The sequence below is a fragment of the Monodon monoceros genome, unplaced genomic scaffold, assembly GCF_005190385.1.
Source record: "Monodon monoceros isolate NGI ecotype Baffin Bay Population unplaced genomic scaffold, NGI_Narwhal_1 Super_Scaffold_10, whole genome shotgun sequence".
Classification (NCBI taxonomy): Eukaryota; Metazoa; Chordata; class Mammalia; order Artiodactyla; family Monodontidae; genus Monodon; species Monodon monoceros.
The window spans coordinates 19,417,776-19,444,236 of NW_021703766.1; the positions used below are offsets into that span (position 1 = coordinate 19,417,776).

A 26,461-nucleotide genomic window follows, 5' to 3' on the forward strand; every position below is an offset into this window, starting at 1 on the left:
TGCCAGGCACTGTGCTAGGCATTAGAGATACAGTGATAAGAAACAATAATCTATGTGTTTACAGAGCTTAGTGTAACTAGAGAAATAGGTAGTAATTGAATAATCCCAAAAATGAATGTGTTATTATAAATTAACGTACAGGTTAAGAATGGATGGAGCACAGATCTTAACCTGTAACAGGGACTGTGACCTAGACTTGGAGCAGAAAAGGCTTTGGGAGGAAGTGATTCTTCATCTGAGATCTGAATGTAGAGAGTTAATTAGGTGAAAAGAAGGGAGTTTGTTATGGTCCAGTGTCTCAGGCATACGCAACAGTGAGGCACAAATGTCCTGTGAGAGGAGGGAGCCTGGTGCATTGAAGGAATTGATGGCTGAAGCATAGAGGAAGTGGCCATGAAAAGGATTTTGGTCTTTTGGGAGAAAACTGCTGCCACAATATGTAAAAAGAGAGTTTAAAAGAATATAGGAAGGAACCACTTTATGGAAACTGTGTTAAAAAAAAAAAAAACTGAAACCAGTAGCCATAAACCTGAGGGTTTTTATATGCCTAGCATAACATGTTTTCTTGCTATTTTCTTTTCTCTATAATTCTGAAGAGTAAAATCTAATTTATGACTCTTTGTGTCCTCAGCCTCTGCCAAGCACTTGTTTTCCATTTATTTTCAGTACCACTTAGGCAGTTAAGATGGTTTGGATGTGCAAAATTTAGAGAAGGGGGTATGGGGTATGAGTTTGTCCTTATTTAAAGTGTTAAAATAACATTTCTAGTAATGCATAAACTCCTATTTTTTCCCATATTATAAAGCTGAGAAGTTATCTCTAAGTCTAGGAGAATATTCTTTTGATGAAAATGAAGAACAATTAAAGGACATTAATATGAAAGAGAAGAATCTTGAAGATTACTGGAAGAAAGCGAAGGAAATTCTACACAGAATAGAACAGCTTGAAAGAGAAGGAAATGAGGTTGGCTTCTTTGTTTCAAAGAATGTAGAACTTTTTTCAAATATTTTTTAATAATACAGATTGGAGGGTAAAATATTTTTCTTGCCAAGTTACTTTTTATTTTAATGGTTTTACATTTAAAATTCATTAGTAATACTTGAGGAATCATCCTTGAACACAGAAAAAAATATTTTTAAAAAGTGGAAATGATGACTGAAAAAATAAGAGACATGGAAGATAGAGCCAAGAGATCTATCATTTGTATAATAAGCGTTCAAGAAGGAGAAAGAATGGAGAGGTAATAATCTCTCTCTCTCTCTGTATCTGTGTGTATATATATACACACACATACAGTTGACCTTGGACAACAGGTGTTTGAACTGCTTGAATCCACTCATACATGGATTTTTTTCAATGAATATGTACTACAGCACTACACAGTCTCAGGCTCTCAGGTTGGTTGATTCAATGGATGTGGAACTGTGGATATGAAGGGCTGACTGTAAAGTTGTATGTGGATTTTCGACTGCCCCATGTTGTTCAAGGGTCAACTGTATATATACACATGTTTATGTATGTATATATACACATACACACATTTCCATATTTTTAAAAATTAATTAATTAATTAATTAATTTTTGGCTGCGTTGGGTCTTCGTTGCTGCCCCCAGGGTTTCTTTAGTTGAGGCGAGCGGGGACTACTCTTCGTTGCCGTGTGTGGGCTTCTCATTGCAGTGGCTTCTCTTGTTGCTGAGCACAGGCTCTAGGCGTGCGGGCTTCAGTAGTTGTGGCATGCTGTCTCAATAGTTGTGGCTCGCGGGCTCTAGAGTGCAGGCTCTGTAGTTGTGGCTCACAGGCCCAGTTGCTCCACAGCATGTGGGATCTTCCAGATCAGGGCTCAAAACCATGTCCCCTGCATTGGCAGGCAGATTCTTAACCACTGAGCCACCAAGGAAGCCCCATTTCCATATTTTTACTATGTATGTATGCTTTGTGTCTTTGTATGTGCATGCATTTAAAAAAATAAAAACACAGTATCTAATTTAGTATAGTAATTTTATTCTTTTAAATGACTGAGTAGTATTCAATATCATAGATTACCATATTTGATTTAACTAGTCTTTTATTGATGGACATTTAGAAAATATTTAATCTCTCACCAGTGTAACCAACTCTAGAGTAAGTATCCTGCTACATTTATATCTTTGTAAGAGCTTTATTGAGATATAAATCACATTCCATACAATTGACCCAGTTGAAGTATACATTTCATTGGTTTTTAGTATACTCACAGAATTGTGTGACCATTACCACATTTAATTTTAAAACATTTTTATCACCCCAAAAAAGAAACTCCATACCATTTAGCAGTCACCCTCTGTATTCCCCCATCCATCCTCCCCCAACCCTAGGCAACCACTGATCTATTTTTTGTCTCTCTGTATTTGCCTATTCTGGACTTTTTATATAAATTGAATTATATAATATGTGGTCTTTTGTGACTGACTTCCTTCATTTAGCGCATTTTCAAGGTTCATCCATGTTGTAGTATATATCAGTACTTCTTTCCTTTTTTAAAAAAATAGCTTTATTGAGATGTAATTTATATACCATTTGCCTATTTAAAGTGTACAGTTCAGTAGTTTTTATTCACAGATATGTGCAATAATCACCAAAGTCAACTTTAGAATATTTTTATTCCTTCAAAAAGAAACTCTGTACCCTTTAGCTATTTCCCTGAACACTCCGATCCGCAGCCATAAGCAACCACCAATCTTCTATCTAACTCTATAGGTTTGCTTATTCTGGGTATTTCATAAGAATGGAATCACATAGTATGTGGTCTTTTGTGACTGGCTTCTTTCACTTAGCATGTTTTCAAGGCTCATTCATCTTTCAGCATGTATCAGTATTTCATTGCTTTTTATGGCCAAAGAGTTTTCCATTGTGTGTACTACATTTTACTTATCCATTTATCAGTTGATGGACATACTCTATTTTTTTTAATTTATTTTTAATTTATATATTTTTGGCTACATTGGGTCTTTGTTGCTGTGCATGGGCTTTCTCTAGTTGCGGCGAGCAGGGGCTACTCTTTGTTGCGGTGCGCGGGCTTCTCATTGTGGTGGCTTCTCTTGTTGCGGAGCACAGGCTCTAGACACGGGGGTTTCATTAGTTGTGGCTTGTGGGCTCTAGAGCACAGGCTCAGTAGTTGTGGTGCATGGGCTTAGTTGCTCCGCAGCATGTGGGGTCTTGCTGGACCAGGGATTGAACCCATATCCCCTGCATTGGCAGGTGAATTCTTAACTACTGCGCCACCAGGGAAGTCCCTGGACATACTCTTTTACCTATAGCCTATGTCTTTATAGTTAGCATGGGTTTCAGTATATAGTTTGGTCTTTATTATCCTGTGTATTTCTGCTTTTTAATTGATGTGATCATTCCATTTCCATTTAATGTAATTACTGATATATTTGGGTTTAAGTCTACCATATTGCTATTTGCTTCCTGTTTGTCCCATTTGTTCTTTGTTCCTTTTATTCCTGCTCTCCTGCCACCTTTTATATTATTTTTAAATATTCTATTATATTTCATGTTAGATTATTGGCTAAATATTCTTGGTTTTTTAAGGGATTGCTTTAGGATTTATAATACACATCTTTAACTCATCATGGTCTATATTCAAATAATATCATTCCACTCATGTAATATTGTAAGACCTTTGCAGTAGTGTGCTTACATTTCCATTTGTTCTTTGTGCTATTGCCATACGTTTTACTGCTACATTTGTCATAAACTGCCCAGTAATATTATTTTTGCTTTAAACAGCTATCTTTTTTCTAAAAATATTTTAATGTTTAATAAAATAATATTTACATACAATGGTAATCACACATTTTAAGCATTCAGTTTGACTTATGATATATTTTCTTTTAATAATTTTTTTTTTTTTTTGCCATACGCGGGCCTCTCACCGCTGTGGCCTCTCCCGTTGTGGAACACAGGCTCTGGACGCGCAGGCCCAGTGGCCATGGCTCACGGGCCCAGCCACTGCGCGGCATGCGGGATCCTCCTGTACCGGGGCACGAACCCGCGTCACCTGCATCGGCAGGCGGACTCTCAACTGCTGCGCCACCAGGGAAGCCCTATAATAATTTTTTTTATTCCACAAGAGATAATCTTTTAAGTTTTATTTATTTATTTTGAATTTTAGAATTTTATTTATTTTTTTATACAGCAGGTTCTTATTAGTTATCCATTTTATACATATTAGTGTGTATATATCAATCCCAATCTCCCAATTAATCCCACCACCACCCCCCCCCCCCCCCCCCACCACTTTCCCACCTTGGTGTCCATACGTTTGTTCTCTACAACTGTGTCTCTATTTCTGCCCTGCAAACCGGTTCATCTGTACCATTTTTCTAGGTTCCACATATATGCATTAATATATGATATTTGTTTTTCTCTTTCTGACTTACTTCACTCTGTATGACAGTCTCTGGGTCCATCCACGTCTCTACAAATGACCCAATTTCGTTCCTTTTTATGGCTGAGTAATATTCCATTGTATATATGTACCACATCTTCTTTATCCATTTGTCTGTTGATGGGCATTTAGGTTGTTTCCATGACCTGGCTATTGTAAATAGTGCTGCAATGAACACTGGGGTGCATGTGTCTTTTTGAATTATGGTTTTCTCTGGGTATATGCCCAGTAGTGGGATTGCTGGGTCATATGGTAATTCTATTTTTAGTTTTTTAAGGAACCTCCATACTGTTCTCCATAGTGGCTGTATCAATTTACATTCCCACCAACAGTGCAAGAGGATTTCCTTTTCACCACACCCTCTCCAGCATTTGTTGTTTGTAGATTTTCTGAGGATGCCCATTCTAACTGGTGTGAGGTGATACTTCATTGCAGTTTTGATTTGCATTTCTCTAATAATTAGTGATGTTGAGTAGCTTTTCATGTGCCTCTTGGCCATCTGTATGTCTTTGGAGAAATGTCTATTTAGGTCTTCTGCCCATTTTTGGATTGGGTTGTTTGGTTTTTTAATACTGAGCTGCATGAGCTGCTTATATATTTTGGAGATTAATCCTTTGTTCGTTGATTCGTTTGCAAATATTTTCTCCCATTCTGAGGGTTGTCTTTTCATCTTGTTTGTAGTTCCCTTTGCTTTGCAAAAGCTTTTAAGTTTCATTGGGTCCCATTTGTTTATTTTTGTTTTTACTTCCGTTACTCTAGGAGATGGATCAAAAAAGATATTGCTGTGATTTATGTCAAAGAGTGTTCTTCCTATGTTTTCCTCTAAGAGTTTTATAGTGTCCAGTCTTACATTTAGGTCTTTAATCCATTTTGAGCTTATTTTTTTGTATGGTGTTAGGGAGTGTTCTAATTTCATTCTTTTACATGTAGCTGTCCAGTTTTCCCAGCACCACTTATTGAATTGAAGAGACTGTCTTTTCCCCATTGTATATCCTTGCCTCCTTTGTCATAGAGTAGTTGACCATAGGTGTGTGGGTTTATCTCTGGCTTTCTATCCTGTTCCATTGATATATATTTCTGTTTTTGTGTCAGTACCATATTGTGTTGATTACTGTAGCTTTGTAGTATAGTCTGAAGTCAGGGAGTCTGATTCCTCCAGCTCCATTTTTTTCCCTCAAGACTGCTTTGGCTATTTGGGGTCTTTTGTGTCTCCATACAAATTTTAAGATTTTTTGTTCTAGTTCTGTAAAAAATGCCATTGGTAATTTGATAGGGATTGCATTGAATCTGTAGATTGCTTTGGGTAGTATAGTCATTTTCACAGTATTGATTCTTTCAATCCAAGAACATGGTATATCTCTCCATCTGTTTGTATCATCTTTAATTTCTCTCATCACTGTCTTATAGTTTTCTGCATACAGGTCTTTTGTCTTCCTAGGTAGGTTTATGCCTAGATATTTTATTCTTTTTGTTGCAGTGGTAAATGGAAGTGTTTCCTTAATTTCTCTTTCAGATTTTTCATCATTAGTGTATAGGAGTGCAAGAGATTTCTGTACATTAATTTTGTATCCTGCAACTTTACCAAATTTATTGATTAGCTCTAGTAGTTTTCTGGTGGCGTCTTTACAATTCTCTATATATAGTATCATGTCATCTGCAAACAGTGACAGCTTTACTTCTTTTCCAATTGTATCCCTTTTGTCTTGTTCCTGATCTTAGAGGCAGTGCTTTCAGTTTTCACCATTGAGAATGATGTTTGCTGTGCATTTGTCATAAGTGGCCTTTATTATGTTGAGGTAGGTTCCATCTATGCCCACTTTCTGGAGAGTTTTTATCATAAATGGTGTTGAATTTTGTCAAAAGCTTTTTCTGCATCTATTGAGATGATCATATGGTTTTTCTTCTTCAATTTGTTAATATGGTGTATCACATTGATTGATTTGTGTATATTGAAGAATCCTTGCATCTCTGGGGTAAATCCCACTTGATCATGGTGTATGATCCTTGTAATGTGTTGTTGGATTCTGTTTGCTAGTATTTTGTTGAGGATTTTTGCATCTATATTCATCAGTGATATTGGTCTGTAATTTTCTTTTTTTGTAGTATCTTTGTCTGGTTTTGGTATCAGGGTGATGGTGGCCTCATAGAATGAGTTTGGGGTGCTCCTTCCTCTGCAATTTTTTGGAAGAGTTTGAGAAGGATGGGTGTTAGCTCTTCTCTAAATGTTTGATAGAATTCATCTGTGAAGCCATCTGGTCCTGGACTTTTGCTTGTTGGAATATTTTAAATCACAGTTTCAATTTCGTTACTTGTGATTGTTCTGTTCATATTTCTATTTCTTATTTCTTTTTTGATGTGGACCATTTTTAAAGTCTTTATTGAATTTGTTACAATATTGCTTCTGTTTTATGTTTTGTTTTTTTGGCTGTGAGGCATATGGGATCTTAGCTTCCCAACCAGGGGTCGAACCATTACCCTCTGCACTGGAAGGCAAAGTCTTAACCACTGGACTGTCAGGGAAGTCCCCGAGTTATGATAATTTTATACAGTTGTGTAACTATCAGGACAGTCAAGATATAGAACAGTCCACTCACCCTAAAATGTTTCCTTGTGTCCCTTTATAGACAGTCCCATTCCCCATCCTCAGCCTAGGCAATTCACTGATCTGCTTTCTGTCATTAGTGTCCGTTTCTATAATTTCATGTAAATGGAATCATATATTATATAATATTTTGTGTTTGATTTATTTCACTTAATATATAATTTTTTTAGATTCACCAATGTTGTTTTATTAATATTTGTTCCTTTTTACTGCTGAGTAATATTCCATAGTATGGACACACCACAACTTGTGTATCCATTCACCAACTGATAGACATTTGGGTTGCTTCTAGATCTTGGCTACTAGCAATAATATTATGTGAACACTGGTGTACACTTCTGTGCCTGTAGTGTACATTTTCATTTCTCTTCGATAAATACCTAAGAGCAAAATCACTGGACAATTATATTTTAAAGAAATTATGAACCTCTTTTTTTTTTTTTTTTTGCGGTACACGGGCCCCTCACCACTGCGGCCTCTCGCGTTGCGGAGCACAGGCTCCGGACGCGCAGGCCCAGCGGCCATGGCTCACGGGCCCAGCCGCTCCACGGCACGTGGGATCCTCCCAGACCGGGGCACGAACCCGTATCCCCCGCATCAGCAGGCGGACTCTCAACCACTGCGCCACCAGGGAAGCCCTACGAACCTCTTTTAACATTTCCTAGAATACAAGTCTGCCTCCACTTGCCACCACTCAAAACAACACGGCACCAAAAGAAGAAAAAGTCCCTTCTTTTTCTTCCATCCTTGTATTGCCCCTCTAGCACATTCTGATGTCAGAGTCTAACACTGGCTAGCCCTAGAATAGTGGTCTATAGAGTCTAGTTTAAGTTTTACAACGCAGGACAAAGGAGGATAGGTTTGGAGTTGAGGAGCAATAAATTAAGAACTGGCACATCCTTTATGTCATGTACGCAACTCTTACCCTGGGATACTCCTTTACCATCATCTTAATGATTCTCTTTGTATCTTTCCTTGATTCCTGATTTCCTGGATCCTGTGTCATTCTCTCTTTTTTGGTTTAGTTTCCCATTTTGATGGGCTACATTCTTCTTTAGCTTTCTGGAAAAGGGTACATAGTATGTAATTTTTTTGAGACCTTGTAAATATGAAAATAATTTTATTTTGCCTTCAGAATTAATTGATAGTTTGGTTGGACAAAATATTCTAGATTGGAAATCACCTCAGTATATTAAAAGTGTTGCTCCATAGTCTTGCAGTTTCCAGTGTTACTCTTGAGGTCCAAAGCCATTCTGATCCTTTGGTGTGACCTGTGTTCTCCTTCTGGAAGCTTATATAATTTTTATCCCTAGTGTTTTAAAATTTTACAGTGTGGTGTCAGTCTCTTTTCATTCATTGTGTTATATACATAGTGGGCCCTTTCAATCTGTCGACTTATGTCCTTCAGTTCTGGGAAAGTTTATAGCATTATGCTGTGATGATTGCTTCCCTGTTTTCTCTTTCCTTGTTTTCTGAAACTCCTATTATTTATTTGTTGGACTTCTTGAGCTGGTCTTCCTTCTTATCATTTCTCTCTTATTTTCTTCTCTTTTTTTGTTCTACATTCTGGGAAATGTTCTCATATTTACTTTTTAAACTAACCTATTGAGTTTTTCACTTCTGCTATTATGTTTTTAGTTACCAAAGCCTCTTTTTTACTCCTTTTCAATTATCTTATTCTCATTTCATGGACTTAAGACTTAACAGCCATTCTTCTTTTAAATATATCAATGACAATTCTAATTTTTTCTCCTGGTTTTCCCAAAGAGTTTATTAGGCAGACCTGGGGATGGGGAGGCCCTGCATCTAAAACAAGGTGTTTTCTCTAGTTGCAGCGAGCGGGGGCTACTCTTCATTGCAGTGCTCGGGCTTCTTATTGCGGTGGCTTCTCTCATTGTGGAGCACGGGCTCTAGTCGTGCGGGCTTCAGTAGTTGTGGCACGCGGGCTCTAGAGCACAGGCTCAGTAGTTGTGGCACATGGGCTTAGTTGCTCCGCGGCATGTGGGATCTTCCCAGACCAGGGATCGAACCCATGTCCCCTGCATTGGAAGGCAGCTTCTCAACCACTGCGCCACCAGGGAAGCCCTGCTTCATTTATTTAAATTCAACTTTATCAAGTCTGCTAAATAGGCTGTCATTCACCTATCTGCTTTACAATTCCAAAATTTTGTTGCATTTGTATCTTCTTCCATTTCTCCTTGTGGAATTTATGCTTCTCCTTGTGGGTTTATGCCTTTTTTTTTTTCTTTTTTTGACTGCGTTGGGTCTTCATTGCTGCACACGGACTTTTCTCTAGTTGCGGCAGGTGGGAGCTACTCTTCATTACGGTGCGTGGGCTTCTCATTGCGGTGGCTTCTCTTGTCACAGAGCACGGGCTCTAGGTGCACGCAGGCTCAGTAGTTGTGGCTTGCGGGCTCTAGAGCGCAGCCTCAGTAGTTGTGGCACATGGGCTTAGTTGCTCCGCGGTGTGTGGGATCTTCCCGGGTCAGGGATCAAACCCATGTCCCCTGCGTTGGCAGGCAGATTCTTAACCACTGTGCCACCAGGGAAATCCCTATGCCTTTTTATTTTTTATTTATTTATTTTAATAAATTTGTTTATTTATTTATTTTTAGCTGTGTTGGGTCTTTGTTGCTGCGCCACCAGGGAAGTCCAACTATGCCTTTTTAAGAACTGTTGTTCTAATTGTTTTTTTGGAAGGAACGAAAATAAATATGGGTGTTAAAGTCATCATCTTTATCTGGAAGTCCTATCTATCTATCTGTCTACCTATATATCTTACAATTGCAGAGTATTCCACTGATGGATATGCTAGTTCCCCTTGAGATGAACTTTCAGGTTCCAACTTTTAGCTATTACAAACCATACTGCAGTTAATAACATTAACATTTTGCACATGTAAAAGTATATCTATAGGATTTTTTAAAAAGATATACACAATGTTTTTGTTTGTTTGTTTGTTTTGCGCTGCGTTGGGTCTTTGTTGCTGCACTTGGGCTTTTCTCGCTCTAGTTGTGGCCAGCGGGGGCTACTCTTCGTTGCAGTGCGTGGGCTTCTCATTTTGGTGGTTTCTCTTGTTGCGGAGCACAGGCTCTAGGTGCGCGGGCTTCAGTAGTTGTAGCACGTGGGCTTAGTAGTTACGGTACGTGGGCCCTAGAACGCACGGACTTCAGTAGTTGTGGCTCATGGGCTCTAGAGCTCAGGCTCAATAGTTGTGGCACACAGGCTTAGTTGCTCCGTGGCATGTGAGATCTTCTCAGACCAGGGATCAAACCGGTGTCCCCTGCATTGGCAGGCGGATTCTTAACCACTGTGCCACCAGGGAAGTCCCACAGTTTTTATTATGAAAGATACTGTCAAATTGTTTCTCCATAGAGGTGTCCCAGTTTACACTCTCCCCCATAATGTACAGAATGTTTCCCTATACCCTTTTGATCTTTGCCAATGTCATAGATGAAGAAAGATGTCTAGGGACTTCCCTGGTGGTGCAGTGGTTGAGAGTCCGCCTGCCGATGCAGGGGACGCAGGTTCGTGCCCCGGCCGGGAAGATCCCGCATGCCGCGGAGCGGCTGGGCCCGTGAGCCATGGCCTCTGAGCCTGCGCGTCCGGAGCCTGTGCTCCGCAACGGGAGAAGCCACAACAGTGAGAGGCCCGCGTATCGCAAAAAAAAAAAAAAAGAAAGAAAAAAAAGATGTCTACGGCACTTCCCTGGCAGTCCAGTGGTTAAGACTCCGAACTTCCAATGCAGGGGGCGCGGGTTCGATCCCTGGTCGGGGAACTAAGATCCCACATGCTGTGCGGTGGGGCCAAAAGGTAAAAAAAATAAAATAAAGAAAGATATCTCATTTACCTTTAATATTTATTTCTCTTATTAAAGTGAGATAGAGCATTTTTCATATGTGTAAGAACTATTTATTTATATTTCCTTTCTTGTGAACTGTTCATCTCCTTTGCCTATGTTTCTACACTGTTACTGATCTTTTTCATAATTCATTGTAGTAGCTTTTTATAAATGTTACTAGAAAAATTCTACTGTAGCTCAAGATATGACATACATATTCTTTCTAGCTGTTTTGATTTGTATTTGATTTTGCTTTTGGCGCTTTTTTCCTCTGGGTCCCCACCCCCCAATATTCTTCATCTCTAGCAGAACTTAAAAAAAATTTTTATGTGGTAAAGTATAGGTTTTTCTTTTATGATTTATTGATTTTTTGTAATACTTGGAAAGGTATTCCTCCCATTGAGAATATTAAAACATCATGGTTTCTTTTAGAACATATATAATTTCATTTTTTTATATTTAAATATTTAGTTAATTTTTACTTTATTTTTGTGTAAATTGTGAGATATGTATTCAGTTTATCTTTTTCCCAAGTTGACTACCCAATGTCCCCAAATCATTTAAAGAATATTCTCCCCTTCCTTCCTAATGTAAACTACCCCCTTTATAATGTATATTCTATTGACAATCATAAACTTTTTCTGCATTATTTAAAGGGAGTGTAAATTGAATTATAAAGCAAATGATTATTTTGAAATTATTTACTTATTTTTACATTACAGGAAAGAGTACAAAGAGAAAAATATAAGGATTATGTTTCATCTATGAACATAAATATTCAAAATACATTGAAACACCTCCATGCAGATAGCAGTGGTGGAGGTTCCAAAGCAGAAGATAGGGATAAAAGCCAGTCTAGAAAGCTTCAGAGTTATAAGTCCCATGAAGTCATGTCCAAAGCATGTACAAATGATGATCAAATGAAGACCCTGTTAAAGAGTGCAAATCCAGTTAATGCTTGTTATAGGGAGAGTGAGCAAAATAAGACTTTATGTAAAGCCAATTCAAGCTGCAATCAAAACTTACGTGAAGAAACAACCTTTGAAAAAAAGAATTTTGTTTCTCAATCAAGGTATAGTTTAATAATTGTTTCTAACTTTTATTTATTCAGCATTTGTGTGTGTGTGTGTAGTACTATGTGCCATACTCTTAAACACTGGGATATAGAAATGATAAGCATGGTTTTAGGAGGAGCCTAATGTAGGAAATGTTGGGAAAGGAGTTTGGATGGGCCAGTATGGGCCAGTTTATCTAGGGCCTTGCATGTAATACTACTCAAGATTTTCTGTTATAACTTATAGAGTATAGGGAGCCGCTGACGATTTTAAATTGAGTGACACGATCAGATTTGAATTTTAGAAGGGATACTCAGAAAACTTAAACTGAACCTCTGTAGCTGAAATAACAATGCACGTATTGATAACCCATCAGCAATTTAGCAAAAGCCAGTTTGTAAGTTTAACTTGATAAAAGGGAGTAAGGAGTGATGAAAATCTGGTTTAGGCTTGTCTTTTCATTTGTTCCCTGTACCTCACCTCCAGTGTGTGTCCTTTCTCGCTCATGGGTAGCCTGTGGGGCTGGACCTGGAATTGCAGCTTTTCTTCCTAAAGCCTTTCTTGTGTTCTGCTCTTCTGATAGTTACTGGGCTAGGAGGGAAACTGAAGAGAATGGTGCTATGTTCTGGGGAGGCTGCAGGGTAAACTAAGTGTTAGACAGATGGATTACATCATCACACCCCCTTTTTCCTTTTCAAAACCGTTCTTCATGTAATTTTAACCCGATTTCTCAAGGATATAGAATTGGGAAGTAGTGGGATATGCTCTTGGGCCAACCTTCTTGCCCTCTGGCCCAATGAATTTGTTATTTCCTCTTTTTTGCTCTCCTTCCTTCCTATTTTCCTCTTTTATAACTTTTTATTCCATGTTTCTGCTGGCATCAGTATTATTGACCTCTGGAGTCTTGTTTAACTCCACTTTTTTTTTTTAAATTGAAGTAGAGTTGATTTACAATGTTTCAGGTGTACAGCAAAGTGATTCAGTTATATATATATATATATATACACACACACACACACACACACACACACATATATACTTTATCAGATTCTTTTCCATTATACATTATTACAAGATATTGAATAAAGTTCCCTGTTCTATACTATAGGTCCTTATTGTTTATCTATTTTTTATTATATATAGTAGTTAACTCCACTTTTAGAAACAAGGCTATAACCATTGCATACCATACTTTGGCAGAATTTGGTAGATTTTGGTAGATCCTGACTCCAGCTCTTTATGCCTGTCAAACATCAGAATCACACTACTGCTTATGGAAAGATTTGTTCACATACCAAACAATATGTTTACTTTTATTAATCTGGTGTCTATTTTCTTTTAGCGACCATATTTTTAAACATCCAACTCCTATTGGCAAAAACACAAAGCAACAGTTACCAGTAACAGGTATGACTAAAAATGTTTCTTCTTTGATTGTTCAAGAAAACATATTTAGGTGATTAATATAGCTAAAAGTAATATCTTCCCTCTAACATATAAGCCATGCCTTTGACTCTCTTTCTGGTCTAAACACCTCAGTCACCTTTTATTGATATCCTTTCCGTATATCCACCAGGATGACTGGAAGTGGAGTACTGGGCTACAGTTTATGAAACTCTTGAGAATTAATAAATCTTATAAATGTCAGGTCCTTTTCACTAATCAAAAATATCTTTCATTTTGCAATTTTTTCCCCCAGATCCATTGACATTATGTTCAGATATAATAAATAAAGAAGTCATTGGTTTTCTAGCAACAGACAATTGTTCCAAAATATTGAAGTATAGATGCTCAGGTAAATATTTTTTTAATTGTAGTTGTTTCATAATTAAAGCTTTATATGATGTTAATTAACTAGAATTTGTAATAGTTCTACCTGTGTGATTTAAAGTTCATTCCCTTTGGAGAAATAACAATCTGGGGTCTCATAAAACACTCGAATTAATACCTTCTATCTGCATTAGTCTGTGTTCCCAGTATTTGCTCATATGAATCAATACAGCTAATACTCTTTTTTCTTTTTTTGAATTTTATTTTATTTATTTTTTTATACAGCAGGTTCTTATTAGTTATCCATTTTATACATATTAGTATATATATGTCAATCCCAATCTCCCAGTTCATCACAGCACCACCACCCCCCTCCAGCGCTTCCCCACTTCGTGTCCATACGTTTGTTCTCTACATCTGTGTCTCAATTTCTGCCCTGCAAGCCAGTTCAGCAGCTAATACTCTTAAAAAATTACTTTATTATTCTCTTTCTGTCACCATCTATAAGTTTAACTTTACTGAGTAAGGTAAACATTTTTTATATTTTCAGAGAGCCAATAAATAGGTATATGTTCTGGATTATAAATAATCCAGAATTCCACAATGCTTATTCCATCCCTTCTTCTCCTTCATATCCCAGTATTTGCTCTTTGTTTACTCTTACTGTTGCACCCTGCTCTTTGGAGAAAACTGAGGCTATTCCACATTAGGCTCAAAATATTACTATTCTTCTGTCTTAGATGAAGGGTTTATCTCTTTTACTCTAAAACTGATATCTAGCTATAATCCAAATCCCATCTATGTTTTCTCCCCATTTTATAATAATACTTGTGTAGGCTTTCTCTTTAGTCCCTTTCTATTCATTACCTCCATTTGTCCCACCTTAAACTATGTTCATTTCTCCTCATCTTAAAAAATACCCAAATACTTTGTGTGATTTGCTATCCCTTCAAGTATTCATCTGTTCTTTCCTCCACCATCTATTACCAGATTCCTGCTCTTGTTCCCTTCTCTTTCAGCGTATTCTTTCCCTTCTTAACTCCCTGCAGTCTAGCTTCTTTTATTGCCATTCTACTAAACTTTAATGTTAAAGGTTACCTGAAACCTCTTTTTTAACCCCCAAACCAATGACTTTTTAAATATTCTTATTGTCTTTAGTATTTCTGCACTGTCAACTACCATTCCTTGAAATCCTCTCCTCTCATTTGAAAACCATAGTTCCCAAACTGTCCACCTGAGCTCCCTGGGGCTCTGCAGTGAACTCACAAGGGCACTACACAATATTTAAAATTTCATAAGTGAAACACAAAATGGCCAACATCTCCTGGACACCACGTAAACTACTAGCTCAAAGTAGTTCACAGTTTCACCATTAGATTGTACTACATCTCTTTTGATGATGTCACATCTTTGTGAAGCTGGGTTTTCAGTGGTTGTTGTGATTTTTTAATTAATTAATTTATTTATTTATTTATTTTTGGCTGTGTTGGGTCTTTGTTGCTGCACGCAGGCTTTCTCTAGTTGTGGCGAGTGGGGGCTACTCTTCGTTGTGGTGTGCAGGCTTCTTACTGCGGTGGTTTCTCATTGTGGGCATCAGTAGTTGTGACACACGGGCTCTAGAGCACAGGCTCAGTAGTTGTGGTGCAGGGGCTTAGTTGCTCTGTGGCATGTGGGATCTTCCCAGACTAGGGTTCGAACCTGTGTCCCCTGCATTGGCAGGTGGATTCTTAACCATTGCACCACCAGGGAAGTCCCAGTTGTTGTGATTTTTAAAAAGCAAGCACCACGTGAAAATCTGTGGAACAGGAAATGAGGGTGGCAGTGTCCTGTCTGATTACAAGTTTTGAGAACTTGTGCTGTACCCAAATGTTGCACAAATCCCATTAGGAAGTAATTGTAATTAATAAGAATGAAATACAAATATATATATATATATTTCAAATTTAGGTCTATTATTTTTTTAAATGGCTACCAAGTTGTTAGAACATAAATACGTATTGAGTTGTTTTGGACCTAACAGAACATTTGGTATTTCTTTTGGCCTAAGGGTGCTGTGAAAAAATCACCAAGATCTTTTTTTTTTTTTTTTAATTTTTTTTTGGCTGTGTTGGGTCTTCATTGTTGCATGCGGGCTTTCTCTAGTTGCAGTGAGTGGGGGCTACCCTTTGTTGCAGTGCGTGGGCTTCTCTTGCTGCAGAGCACGCGCTCGAGGTGCAGGGGCTTCAGTAGTTGCGGCATGTGGGCTCAGTAGTTGTGGTGCACAGGCTTAGTTGCTCCGCAGCATGTGGGATCTTCCTGGACCAGGGATCGAACCTGTATCTTCTGCATTGGCAAGTGGATTCTTAAGCACTGCGCCACCAGGGAAGTCCCAATCACCAAGATCTTAAAGATGCCACAGAGTGAGACAGTTGGGAACCTCTGGTCAAAAATATTCCAGTTCATAGAATGGATGCTCTATAACTGTTAACTCCCTTTCATCCCTTAGTTTGTTTGAGATAGTTCCTTCCTAGTTGCTTTGCTCCCTCAGTGACCATTCATTTTGCAGACACTTAGGGAGTGCTTATTCTGCAGCAGGCACTGGAATCAGAGATGAATAGAACTCAGTCCTCACTTCAGGAAGTTTACAGTCTATAAAGCTCTCCATTTTATTACCTTTATTCCTTTATCTTATCTTCCTGCCAAATTTCTACAGATACTCCCCCCAATATATAGTCTATAGCACTTACTCAACTCTGCTGCAGCATCATAGATGCAGCTGGCATCATCTATCATTTTACCAATGATTTTCAAATCTGTATCTCCATACTTCACTTCTACTTCGGGTTATATAGCCTCATTCTTCCATATCCAGCTGTACCTAGGACATACTCACTTTAATATTTTGTTATTTCAAGCTTAATGTATTCAAAATAAAACATCTTTCTCCCTCTTAAACTGCCCCCCCTCCAGCCACTCCATTTTTATTAGTGTTGCCATTATTCTTCTGGCCCCCCAGATTTCAAACCTTGAATCATCTATAACTATCTTTTCTCCTTACATCCCCTATTTCTAGTCTATCATATTTGGTTCTTTCTTTCTTTCCCACACAGGCCCCTTTTCCTTCATGCCTAAATTACTAGCAGTCTTTCAGTCTCAAGTCTCACCAACCCCCAAGTAACGTGTATTGCTATTAACTTCTCTTCCTCATATGTGCTTTGTATCATGTCACCATGCTAAATAACCCTCAGCGCTTCTCTGTAACTCACTAAATCAAACTCTCTGCCTGGCTTTCAGAATTGTGTGGAACTTTGTCCTGCTTCCACTTGTTAAATTTTACTGCAATTTGTTCTGTTTAAGTCCACCAGAAATGTGCCATGCTTATTCCAAACTTTGCCATTCGATCCATTACAATCGAATTGTCCTAAATGTCTCCCTTACCCCGACAGCTCATTATTCACCAATTTTACCTCAGAAATCTCTGCATTCTCCCTGCAAATGCTGTGTTTCAGAATCTCCTTATTTATCTGGACTGTTTAAGTTACCCCTCAACTGATCCTCTTACCTTCAGTTGAGCTTTCTGTAGACAAATCTTGTCATTTCCCTGCTTAATAAATATCCATCAGTTCTTCCCATTGACTTGAAGATAGTAGTTAAAAATCCTTAAGATGACTTTCAAGACCGTTTTTGACCTGGCCCCTTGCAACCCTTACTAACCTCAACTTTTCTCCCACAGTTCTCTCATACCTTATACTCCAGCCACACACAGTACCTGTGATTCTCTGAACATACTATGCTTTTTTACTCTTCTGTGCTTTTGACGTGTTCTTTGTACTTGAAATGTCCTCATCCTTGCCAACTTTCTGCCTGGCTAACTTTTCCAGTAGGTGACAGGTGGATAGAGAACTTTATAATGGATGGATGTGGCTAACATTACCTGAACCTACTGATCAATCTTAATATCATAAAAAGAGAGATAGTCAAACTTTATGTTCCTGTTAATGTGATGCAGTAAGAAGTACACAATACTCCCTGTGAGGAGTTCTACTAAAAACAGTTGAACCTGGGCTTCCCTGGTGGCGCAGTGGTTGAGAGTCCGCCTGCCGATGCAGGGGACACGGGTTCGTGCCCTGGTTGGGGAAGATCCCACATGCCGCGGAGCGGCTGGGCCCGTGAGCCATGGCCGCTGAGCCTGTGCGTCTGGAGCCTGTGCTCCGCAGTGGGAGAGGCCGCAACAGTGAGAGGCTCGTGTATCGCAAAAACCAAAAAAACAAAAACACACAAAAAAACAATTGAACCTGAATCTGATCAATCATCTAGATCTAATTACAAGTTTCTTGGGCACACAGGAATATTTTAAAGGATGCAGCTAGGATGTAATCAGCAAAACCCAGCCTTTGGGAAACTGCACATTACAAATGACCCGGGGTCTACAACAAGTAAATGACAAAGAGGAAGAGAGGAGAATTGGTAGATTAAAAGAAACTCAAGAGACATACCAGCTGAATGTAAGGGCGGACCTTGTTTGGATCATGATTCAAATAAACCAACTGTAAAGAGAAAGTTTTGAAATGATGGGGAAATTTGAACACTGACTGGATATTAGATTATATTAAGCATAATTTTCTTAGGTGTAATAGTGGTTTTGCCATTAAAAAAAATAAAACAAAGTAAGTGTTTTTTTTAAAAAGAGTTCTTATCTGTTAAGAATGCATATGAAGTATTTACAGATGAAATGATACTAGAATGCAAATTGCAGCCTTCATAATCCAGTATGTACATGGGGGGCAGAGCTGAGTAGGTGGGGGAAGATAAAATATGACAGACCATGAGTTAATAATTGTTGAAGCTGGATGATGGATACGTGGTGGGTAATTATACTTTTCCCTTTATTCTCGTGTGTTTGAAATGTTCCATAGTAAAACATTAAAAAAAAGAAGAAGAAAAAAAAGACAACTGGGCATAAGGGTCACTTCCTTTGGACATCTTCCCTGATAGTGACTCCTGCTCAGAATTAGTCCAAGGTAGATGCTGCTTTTCTATATCACCATAACTCTGTTCACACCGCTATGGCAACAGTTATTTCACTGTATTATATTTGGTGTCTTTACTCTCTCACATGACATGACTTGGAGTTTCTTGATGTATTTATAATTAAGTTGCTGATTTCACTTCAGTTACCATCATAAAGATATTTGCTTTCATAAATTTGTTATTAGATTTTTTGTAACATCTGTACATCACTTAAATTTGTTTTCTTTTAGGTTGCATAGCAGTAGGAAAATCCCTGAATAGCCGAACTTTTAGCAAGCTCTTACACTCTTGCCCATACCAATGTGATCGTCACAAAGTCATTGTGGAAGCTGAAGACAGATTTAAAAATGGACTAAGGAAATCACTTATCTGTAACAAAAGTAATTAATTCAGCAATTTTAAAACTGTAATTATAGTAAGTGAGAAAGAGAAAAACAAATACCATATGCTAACACACATGTATATAGAATCTTAAAAAAAAAAAAAATGGTTCTGAGGAACCTAGGGGCAGGACAGGAATAAAGACGCAGACATAGAGAATGGAGTTGAGGACACAGGGAGGGGGAAGGGTAAGCTGGAACGAAGTGAGCGAGCGGCATGGACATATATACACTACCAAATGTAAAATAGATAGCTAGTAGGAAGCAGCCGCATAGCACAGGGAGATCAGCTTGGTGCTTTGTGACCACCTAGAGGAGTGGGATAGGGAAGATGGGAGGGAGATGCAAGAGGGAGGAGATATGGGGATATATGTATATGTATAGCTGATTCACTTTGTTATACAGCAACAACTAACACAACAATGTAAAGCAATTATGCTCCAATAAAGATGTTAAAAAAACCCAAAACTGTAATTATAACCATACCTTCTGAACTATGATCTAGAACATTAAGTATATTAAAAGATAAAGGGTAAAATAATGTTGAAAAGAAAATCTGGGGCTTCCCTGGTGGCACAGTGGCTGAGAATCTGCCTGCCAATGCAGAGGACACGGGTTTGAGCTCTGGCCTGGGAAGATCCCACATGCCGTGGAGCAACTAGGCCCGTGAGCCACAATTACTGAGCCTGCGCGTCTGGAGCCTGTGCTCCACAAGAGAGGCCGCGAGGCCATGATAGTGAGAGGCCCGCGCATGGCGATGAAGAGTAGCCCCCGCTCGCCACAACTAGAGAAAGCCCTCGCACAGAAACGAAGACCCAACACAGCCAAAAATAAATTAATTAATTAATAAAAAAAAAAAAGAAAATCTGTCTCTGAGCAACTGTGATTTAAAATGTTCCCAGGGAGTAGGTTTAGTCTCTAGTAATTTAAAAATTCTTCCTAATCCATCTAAGGATTCCCATTAGAAGAGGGAAAAAGGGAATATCATACTAATGGAATTGATGTGATACTACTCAGATTGATACTCTAAGTACACTAAATGTTTTCTGTATTTTTCAGAAATTCTGCTGACCCCACGTAGAAGAGGAAAACTCAATAATGAATCTACTACCCCTGGAGGAATAAGTGAATATATTTAATTTTTAAATAAATATAAATTTCATATATTCCTGAAAAAGAACAGCTGAATGATTGTTCTCAGTCACATCATTAATGGCTTTTAAATGATAACCCTTGCTTCTGATGAGGGTCATACTTCCTGACAAAAGAGGCTTCCCTCTTCCCTTTTTCATGTTGCTTGCTCATCTATTACTTTTCATCTGGGGAAGGGGCAGGAGAAAACTAACATTTATTAAGAACCTCCTATGTGTTAGGTGTTTTATACATGTTATTTGCTTTATTTCATATAATAACATTGTAAGATAAGGTATTATTTTATTCCCACTTTAATTTGTTTTCTTTTAGGTTGCATAGCAGTAGGAAAATAGCCGAAATTTGCCAATGAGTTGGCAAATGGCAGAACTTAGATTCAAATGCAAGCCTGTCTTTCTCCAGAATCCCCTTTTCTATCCTCCGGATCACTTTTCTGTTTTAAGAGCAAAATTATTCTCCTATGCACAAGTGCTTCAGACAAATTTTGTGGAAGATTTTGGTTCACATCTGTAGCACTTTGAACAATCAAAATTGAAGAGACAAATAGTATAAACCTTAGAGCCCTGTTTAAAAATTAAAATATTTCTAAACTATGAGTTAATTTACAGGAGTTTTTCTTTAACTACAGGGTTAATCACCATTTCAAATTTATCACAAGACTTAAAGAACATTACCATTATCTTCGGTTCATATGGAATTAGTATGTGCAGAGTAAGACTAAGCAGTTGAGTACACTCCTTGTCAAAGTCACTTTGAAATTAGTATTATCTGTAGAGCCATTCAGTTATTTATTGTGAAGACATTTGGACTTGATCCATACAAGAAACATTTTGCCACATACTTTTGTTTGGCCATTTTCACTGCCAAAACCTTGAAAGAAATTTCAAATTTACTTTTTATAACTAGGTCTTTTTCTAGGTTAAAATTTCTGCATACAAATTAAAATTAAGCGCAGTACCACTACAGGGTAGCCCACTTTTTGAAGTAATATTTTCTGTAGAAACTGTTAGAGAATGGGTATTTTTCCATAGAAACATTGCAGTTGGAAATCTTTTTGACAAGGAGTTGGCATCAAATAATAGAATTTCTTTCTTTTTTTTTTTTTTTGCAGCACACGGGCCTCTCACTGTTGTGGCCTCTCCCGTTGCGGAGCACAGGCTCCGGACGCGCAGGCTCAGTGGCCATGGCTCATGGGCCCAGCCGCTCTGCGGCACGTGGGATCTTCCCAGACCGGGGCACAAACCCATGTCCCCTGCATCGGCAGGCGACTGTCAACCACTGCGCCACCAGGGAAGCCCAATAATAGAATTTCTTGAGCAGCATGTCTTAAAAGCAAATATATAACAACTAAAAGTATTCTATAATCATTTTTCATAGTAAAATCATTTGCAGAGCATCATGAAATATACATAATTATGGTTATATATTGATTATACAGAGGGATCCTAAATATTTTTAAGTCACTTTAAGCTCGTAAATACCTACATCTTTTTTGTAGGTTCGAGTTGCTTAGCTAAAATCCAATAGTTAATAAGTTGGCCTACTTTTTTCAAATTTAGAAAGACATCTTGAGGAGGTAGTGATTAAATTGGTCTTATATCTCTTTTACAAGCAGGCCAGGAATATTTGATGTACTGCCATTTTTCCCCCTCTTAATAAATTTCCCTTTCATACTAGAGACATTCATCACCTTTCATTTGGTTATAGGTTACACTCAAATTTGAGACTCTTCTTTTGAGAAGGGACCATTTGCAGTATCTAAGTATTTAAAGAGCCCTGGGGGCAAGGCTCTCTTTTAGGATGGATTGATATCTTGAGAGGGTTTGAAAAAATAAGTCTCTAGGACTGAGCCCTCTTGCCTATTTTTCCCTGCTTTTTTCTAATGCCCAGTCAGTATTAGGAGGAGCACTAAAGAAGTCACAGAAGAGAGTCTTGTGGTGTAGAGAGCTGTTTCCTTCTTCTAGTCTGTCAACTATGCTGCTGTGGTAACCTTTGAGGTATTTGGCACAGATGCTAATTTAAGTGTAGAAGTCAGTGAGATGGCAACTGCAGGGGAAAAGTGGGGATTGGCTCTACATGAACACCCCCAGGACCCAATATCTTGAATGTTATAATAACCCATCTGGTCCTGATTATAATGAGTTCAAATCATTTAGCAAGTGAAGTTGAAATCATCTATTTCTCGGATAACCACAGTTTTCCAGTAGACCCAAGTAAGAATTAACTTCATTGATAAGTTTTAAAACAGTTTTTACTGGTAGTAACATTTTTCTGTCAACAAATATTTATTGATCACCTACTATGTGTCAGACACTGTCTTAGGCACTGGGGACACATGGGGAGTAAAACAGACAAAAATCCCAGTCTTCATGGAGCCTGCATTCTAAGGAATACCATTAAGTAATATTTAGACATTATTTTCATTGATTTCTTGGCCTTCTGCTGGTAAGATTTTTCCCTCCTGCTTTAAAAGATCTGAACTATGGCTCCTATCTGAGGAGAGATGGACTAACAGTCATGACATGCAAAGGCAAGATTTTCGAAGGTTGTCCCAGCATAGCTATTCAAGGTCCTACTAAAGTAAATAGCAGACTTAATTGGAAATACAAAAACTCTTCCTCATCTGCATCTACCCACAATGATAATGTGCATTAACAGTGAATTAAAAAGCTTAAGGGACTTCCCCGGTGGTCCGGTGGTTAAGAATCCACCTTCCAACGCAGGGGATGCGGATTCTATTCTATGAAGTTATGGAGCCCTTTGGGAAGACTGTATCTGTAAGATAGGTAAGCTGTTTGTTAACTGTCCTCACAGGAATGTTGAGAGAATTAACAATCAAATGTTTATAAAATTTTGTGTTTCTTGATTGAAGGATTTTGCGAATATTATCGCAATAGGATTGTTACAATTATTGAAGAGATCACAGTGATAGCATCTAGTTTAATAGTAAGCACTCAGTTTTGTTTTGTTTTAATTGAAGTGGATTTCTATATGATGAGTAGTCCAGGCATGAAGTTTTCTCACTGTGTAATCCATATCCTTAGAATAAGTTAAGCATTTATTTGGGTCTCAAGAACTCTTTTTTCAGCAAGTACTAATGTATTCTACAATTCTCATTAATTGCAGAAAAAAGAAGAATTCGTAAAAACTTTACTGAAGAAGAAGTAAATTACCTTTTCAATGGAGTTAAGAAAATGGGAAATCACTGGAATTTAATTTTGTGGTCTTTCCCCTTTCAGCAAGGACGGAAGGCTGTGGACCTTGCTCACAAATACCACAAGCTGACCAAACGCCCCAAGTGTGTGGCTCCTTGATTGGAAGACTTGTTAGTTTTTAGTTTGATATCTTAAAATACAGTGTGTTGAAAATACAAAATTTTAAATATTCTTATAAACTCTTATGAGGCAGGAAATGTGGCAATGGGGATACTGTTTTAATTACTTTTTGTGATGCTGTAGCTCATCAAACTATTAAAATAATTTATAAAACAAATACACTTTTGGATTTCCCTGGTGATCCAGTGGTTAAGACTCCACACTTCCAATGCAGGGGACATGGGTTTGATCCCCAGTCAGGGAACTAAGATCCCACATGCCTCGCAGCACGGTCAAAACAACAACAATAACAACAACAAAAATTGTTTAAAACAACTTTTTATTGTTTGCTTTTAAGTTAGTTTTCTTCAAGTTGGAAACCAAACTATTAGATCTCAAACTTCTATTTTTCTTACTCTTTTTATATTCCATCATGCTGATGCATCCTCCATTATACCTAAAATGCTGTTGCTATGGCAAAGTGATCAAGTATCAGGGCATGAAAGCTCAGTTGTGCTTATGTACTCATTGGGTCACTGCTTCATGTCATTCATATAAATACCAAAGGGTATTTCCCTATAAGCATGTATTCTTTCACCTTTCAGATCATGACTATGTCTACTTAGATAAAGCAGAATTTTTATTAAATATCTTTTATTCTGATCCACAATGAAAATTCCAGAGGGTTAATAAGCAGAAAAATTTTAAGCATGAGAATAATTTACAATTAGGAAAATTCTTTGTATCATTTAAAGTGTGAATGACTCTAGTCCATTATCTGTCAGTATTTCCTAAGCACTATGGGGATGATTTAAATGATCTGCTGGGTTATTTTGATGTGTATTTCTCAAGATGTATGAATGTTGTTTTAGGTCAAAGGGGAAAATATTTTGTCTGTTGCCTCAGCCTTACTGGCAATAGTTTTTTTTTTTTTTTGATTGATTGGAAATTATCTATGTAACAGGAAATCAAATACTACTTACAGAGCATCCCCAAGAGTATGACATACTGTAGCTGGGACACTGTTTTGTGTCAGTCACTGACACTATATTTAAAATAACCTATACTGCCTTCTGAAACCTTGAAATCTTATCCTAACCCTTGGCTAACTTTTGGTTAATGTGAACTGCTTTTTTCCCTCAAATAGAATTTGGTAGTAAAGTAAGTGAATACACATCAAAAGGAAAGCCAAAGAATGATCACATATTAGAGGACTGTTTGACTTTAGGGACTCAGACCTGGCCAGTTCAACAGGGAATAAAAAGGGATTTCAATAATGTCAGATCCTTGGAGTTGGGGCTGACCTCAGTTATAGTTCCCTGCCAGAGGCATAAACTGCTGTACAACGATCTGGACATTGGCTATCTTTAGTTTTGCATATATCCTCAGAAACCTGGAATTTACTATTTCACAGGGTGATAATTGATGGTCAGTTCTTCGTTATGCTAAAATGAAATATACTTTTCTGGAGTACCTCCTGCAGAACCACAAAAGTTGAATCTCTTTTCCACATACCAGCCCTTGAGAGAGTTACAGATAGATATCTATCACTTTCTCCTCTACATCCTTTATCCTTCATGCTGATGAGCCCCAGCTACTTCCTGTTTCAGCTGAACAGTGTCATGTCCCCTTATGAGCGTAGTCACTGACCACTGGATACCTTTTTGTTTATAAACTGTGTCCAGAAAGAAATGTGGCCTGACTGGCAGAGTAGGGGGATCAGCTTCTTTGCTAGGACCAAAGAGGTTTTATGGACCTTACCTAAGATACTTCTTGGCATTCTACATGACCAACTCTCCGATTATAGTTGATATAGTTAAGACTTATAATTTTTATTAATTTCTATCTTGTTCTTACACATTTATTTTTAACTCCACTACAGGACTTCAGTGGCCCCTGTTAAATTTAATCTTGTTAGAATGAGTTTGTACTCGGTTTGTCATCCAGTGTGTTAGGCCTCCCTTCCTGCTTCAGGTCATCCACAGCTTCTGTGAGTGTGCTGCTGCATTCTCATCCAAGTCATGGATGGCACCCTGAATTGGCTGGGTCAGGGCAGGAGATTGGGCCAGGTCCCTAGCAGCCTCCTCTGGTGGTCCTTGCTCATCAGCCCCCTCTGGGCCTGGTCTTTAACAAGCCTCAACACTATCATCCAGCCTACATTTCACTTTCTTGTCTATGATGTGCATTGGCAAATGCCCCGTTGAAATCTGAATTTTCAAGGTCTGCAGCATCCTCCTACCTGCTATTCCTGCAAAATAGAAACTGTGTAAATCTGGTGCTGTCTTTTCCTTTTCCAACTGGTCACATTAGAGAATTTCACCTAGGGCTGATGAAGTTCACTAGCCTGTAGTTTTCAACTCCATCTTTTGTCCTGTGAAAATTCAGACACTGCTTACCGTTTTATGACTTAGAGCACTTTTCCTGCTCTTCCTAGATTTCCAGGGTATAATTCTTAATAGGTTTTCACTCCCATTGTCTTGTTCGAACCTTATATTCAGGTTGGCAGATGATATGCCCATTTGTTGGATCTGCCATAATTCATGCTGCCAAAATTCTGGCAGAGTCAGGATCAGAATCCTACTCATCTGGATCCCACATACATGGTTGCTTTTCTGACATATCCTACTTTCGTGTGATATTTAGAAATGCCTTGTAAAATGCCTCTGCTTCCGCAGAGGCTAGCAAGAGCCCTCAGGTAGCGGCCAGACCTAAAGTGAAACTCGATAGGCGAAATGTATTTTTTCTTTCCTTTTCTTCCAGTACCCTCTTCCTTCCCCTTCTCTCCCCTGTCCCTTCCCCCTTCATATCTTTTTTCCTTCCTTCCTTCCTTTCTTTCTCTTTTTCTTTCTTTTTTCCTGAAGAAAGGAAATTAAAGCCTCCTATTTCTGGTGTCAAATGCTGGCT

At 38.2% G+C, this 26,461-nt stretch overlaps 1 protein-coding gene across 1 annotated transcript in view; it reads left to right on the forward strand.

The window, feature by feature from the left end:
* The window catches only part of TERB1 (telomere repeat binding bouquet formation protein 1), a 42,116-nt gene extending 18,559 nt beyond the window's left edge, over positions 1–23,557 (forward strand). The window contains exons 11-17 of the mRNA XM_029213466.1: positions 806–963; positions 11,599–11,948; positions 13,274–13,338; positions 13,631–13,726; positions 18,942–19,091; positions 20,151–20,216; positions 23,370–23,557. Of these exons, the coding sequence (XP_029069299.1) occupies positions 806–963; positions 11,599–11,948; positions 13,274–13,338; positions 13,631–13,726; positions 18,942–19,091; positions 20,151–20,216; positions 23,370–23,557 (1,073 nt within the window). The remainder of the gene's footprint in view (positions 1–805; positions 964–11,598; positions 11,949–13,273; positions 13,339–13,630; positions 13,727–18,941; positions 19,092–20,150; positions 20,217–23,369) is intronic.
* The last annotated feature ends 2,904 nt before the right edge of the window (positions 23,558–26,461 follow it).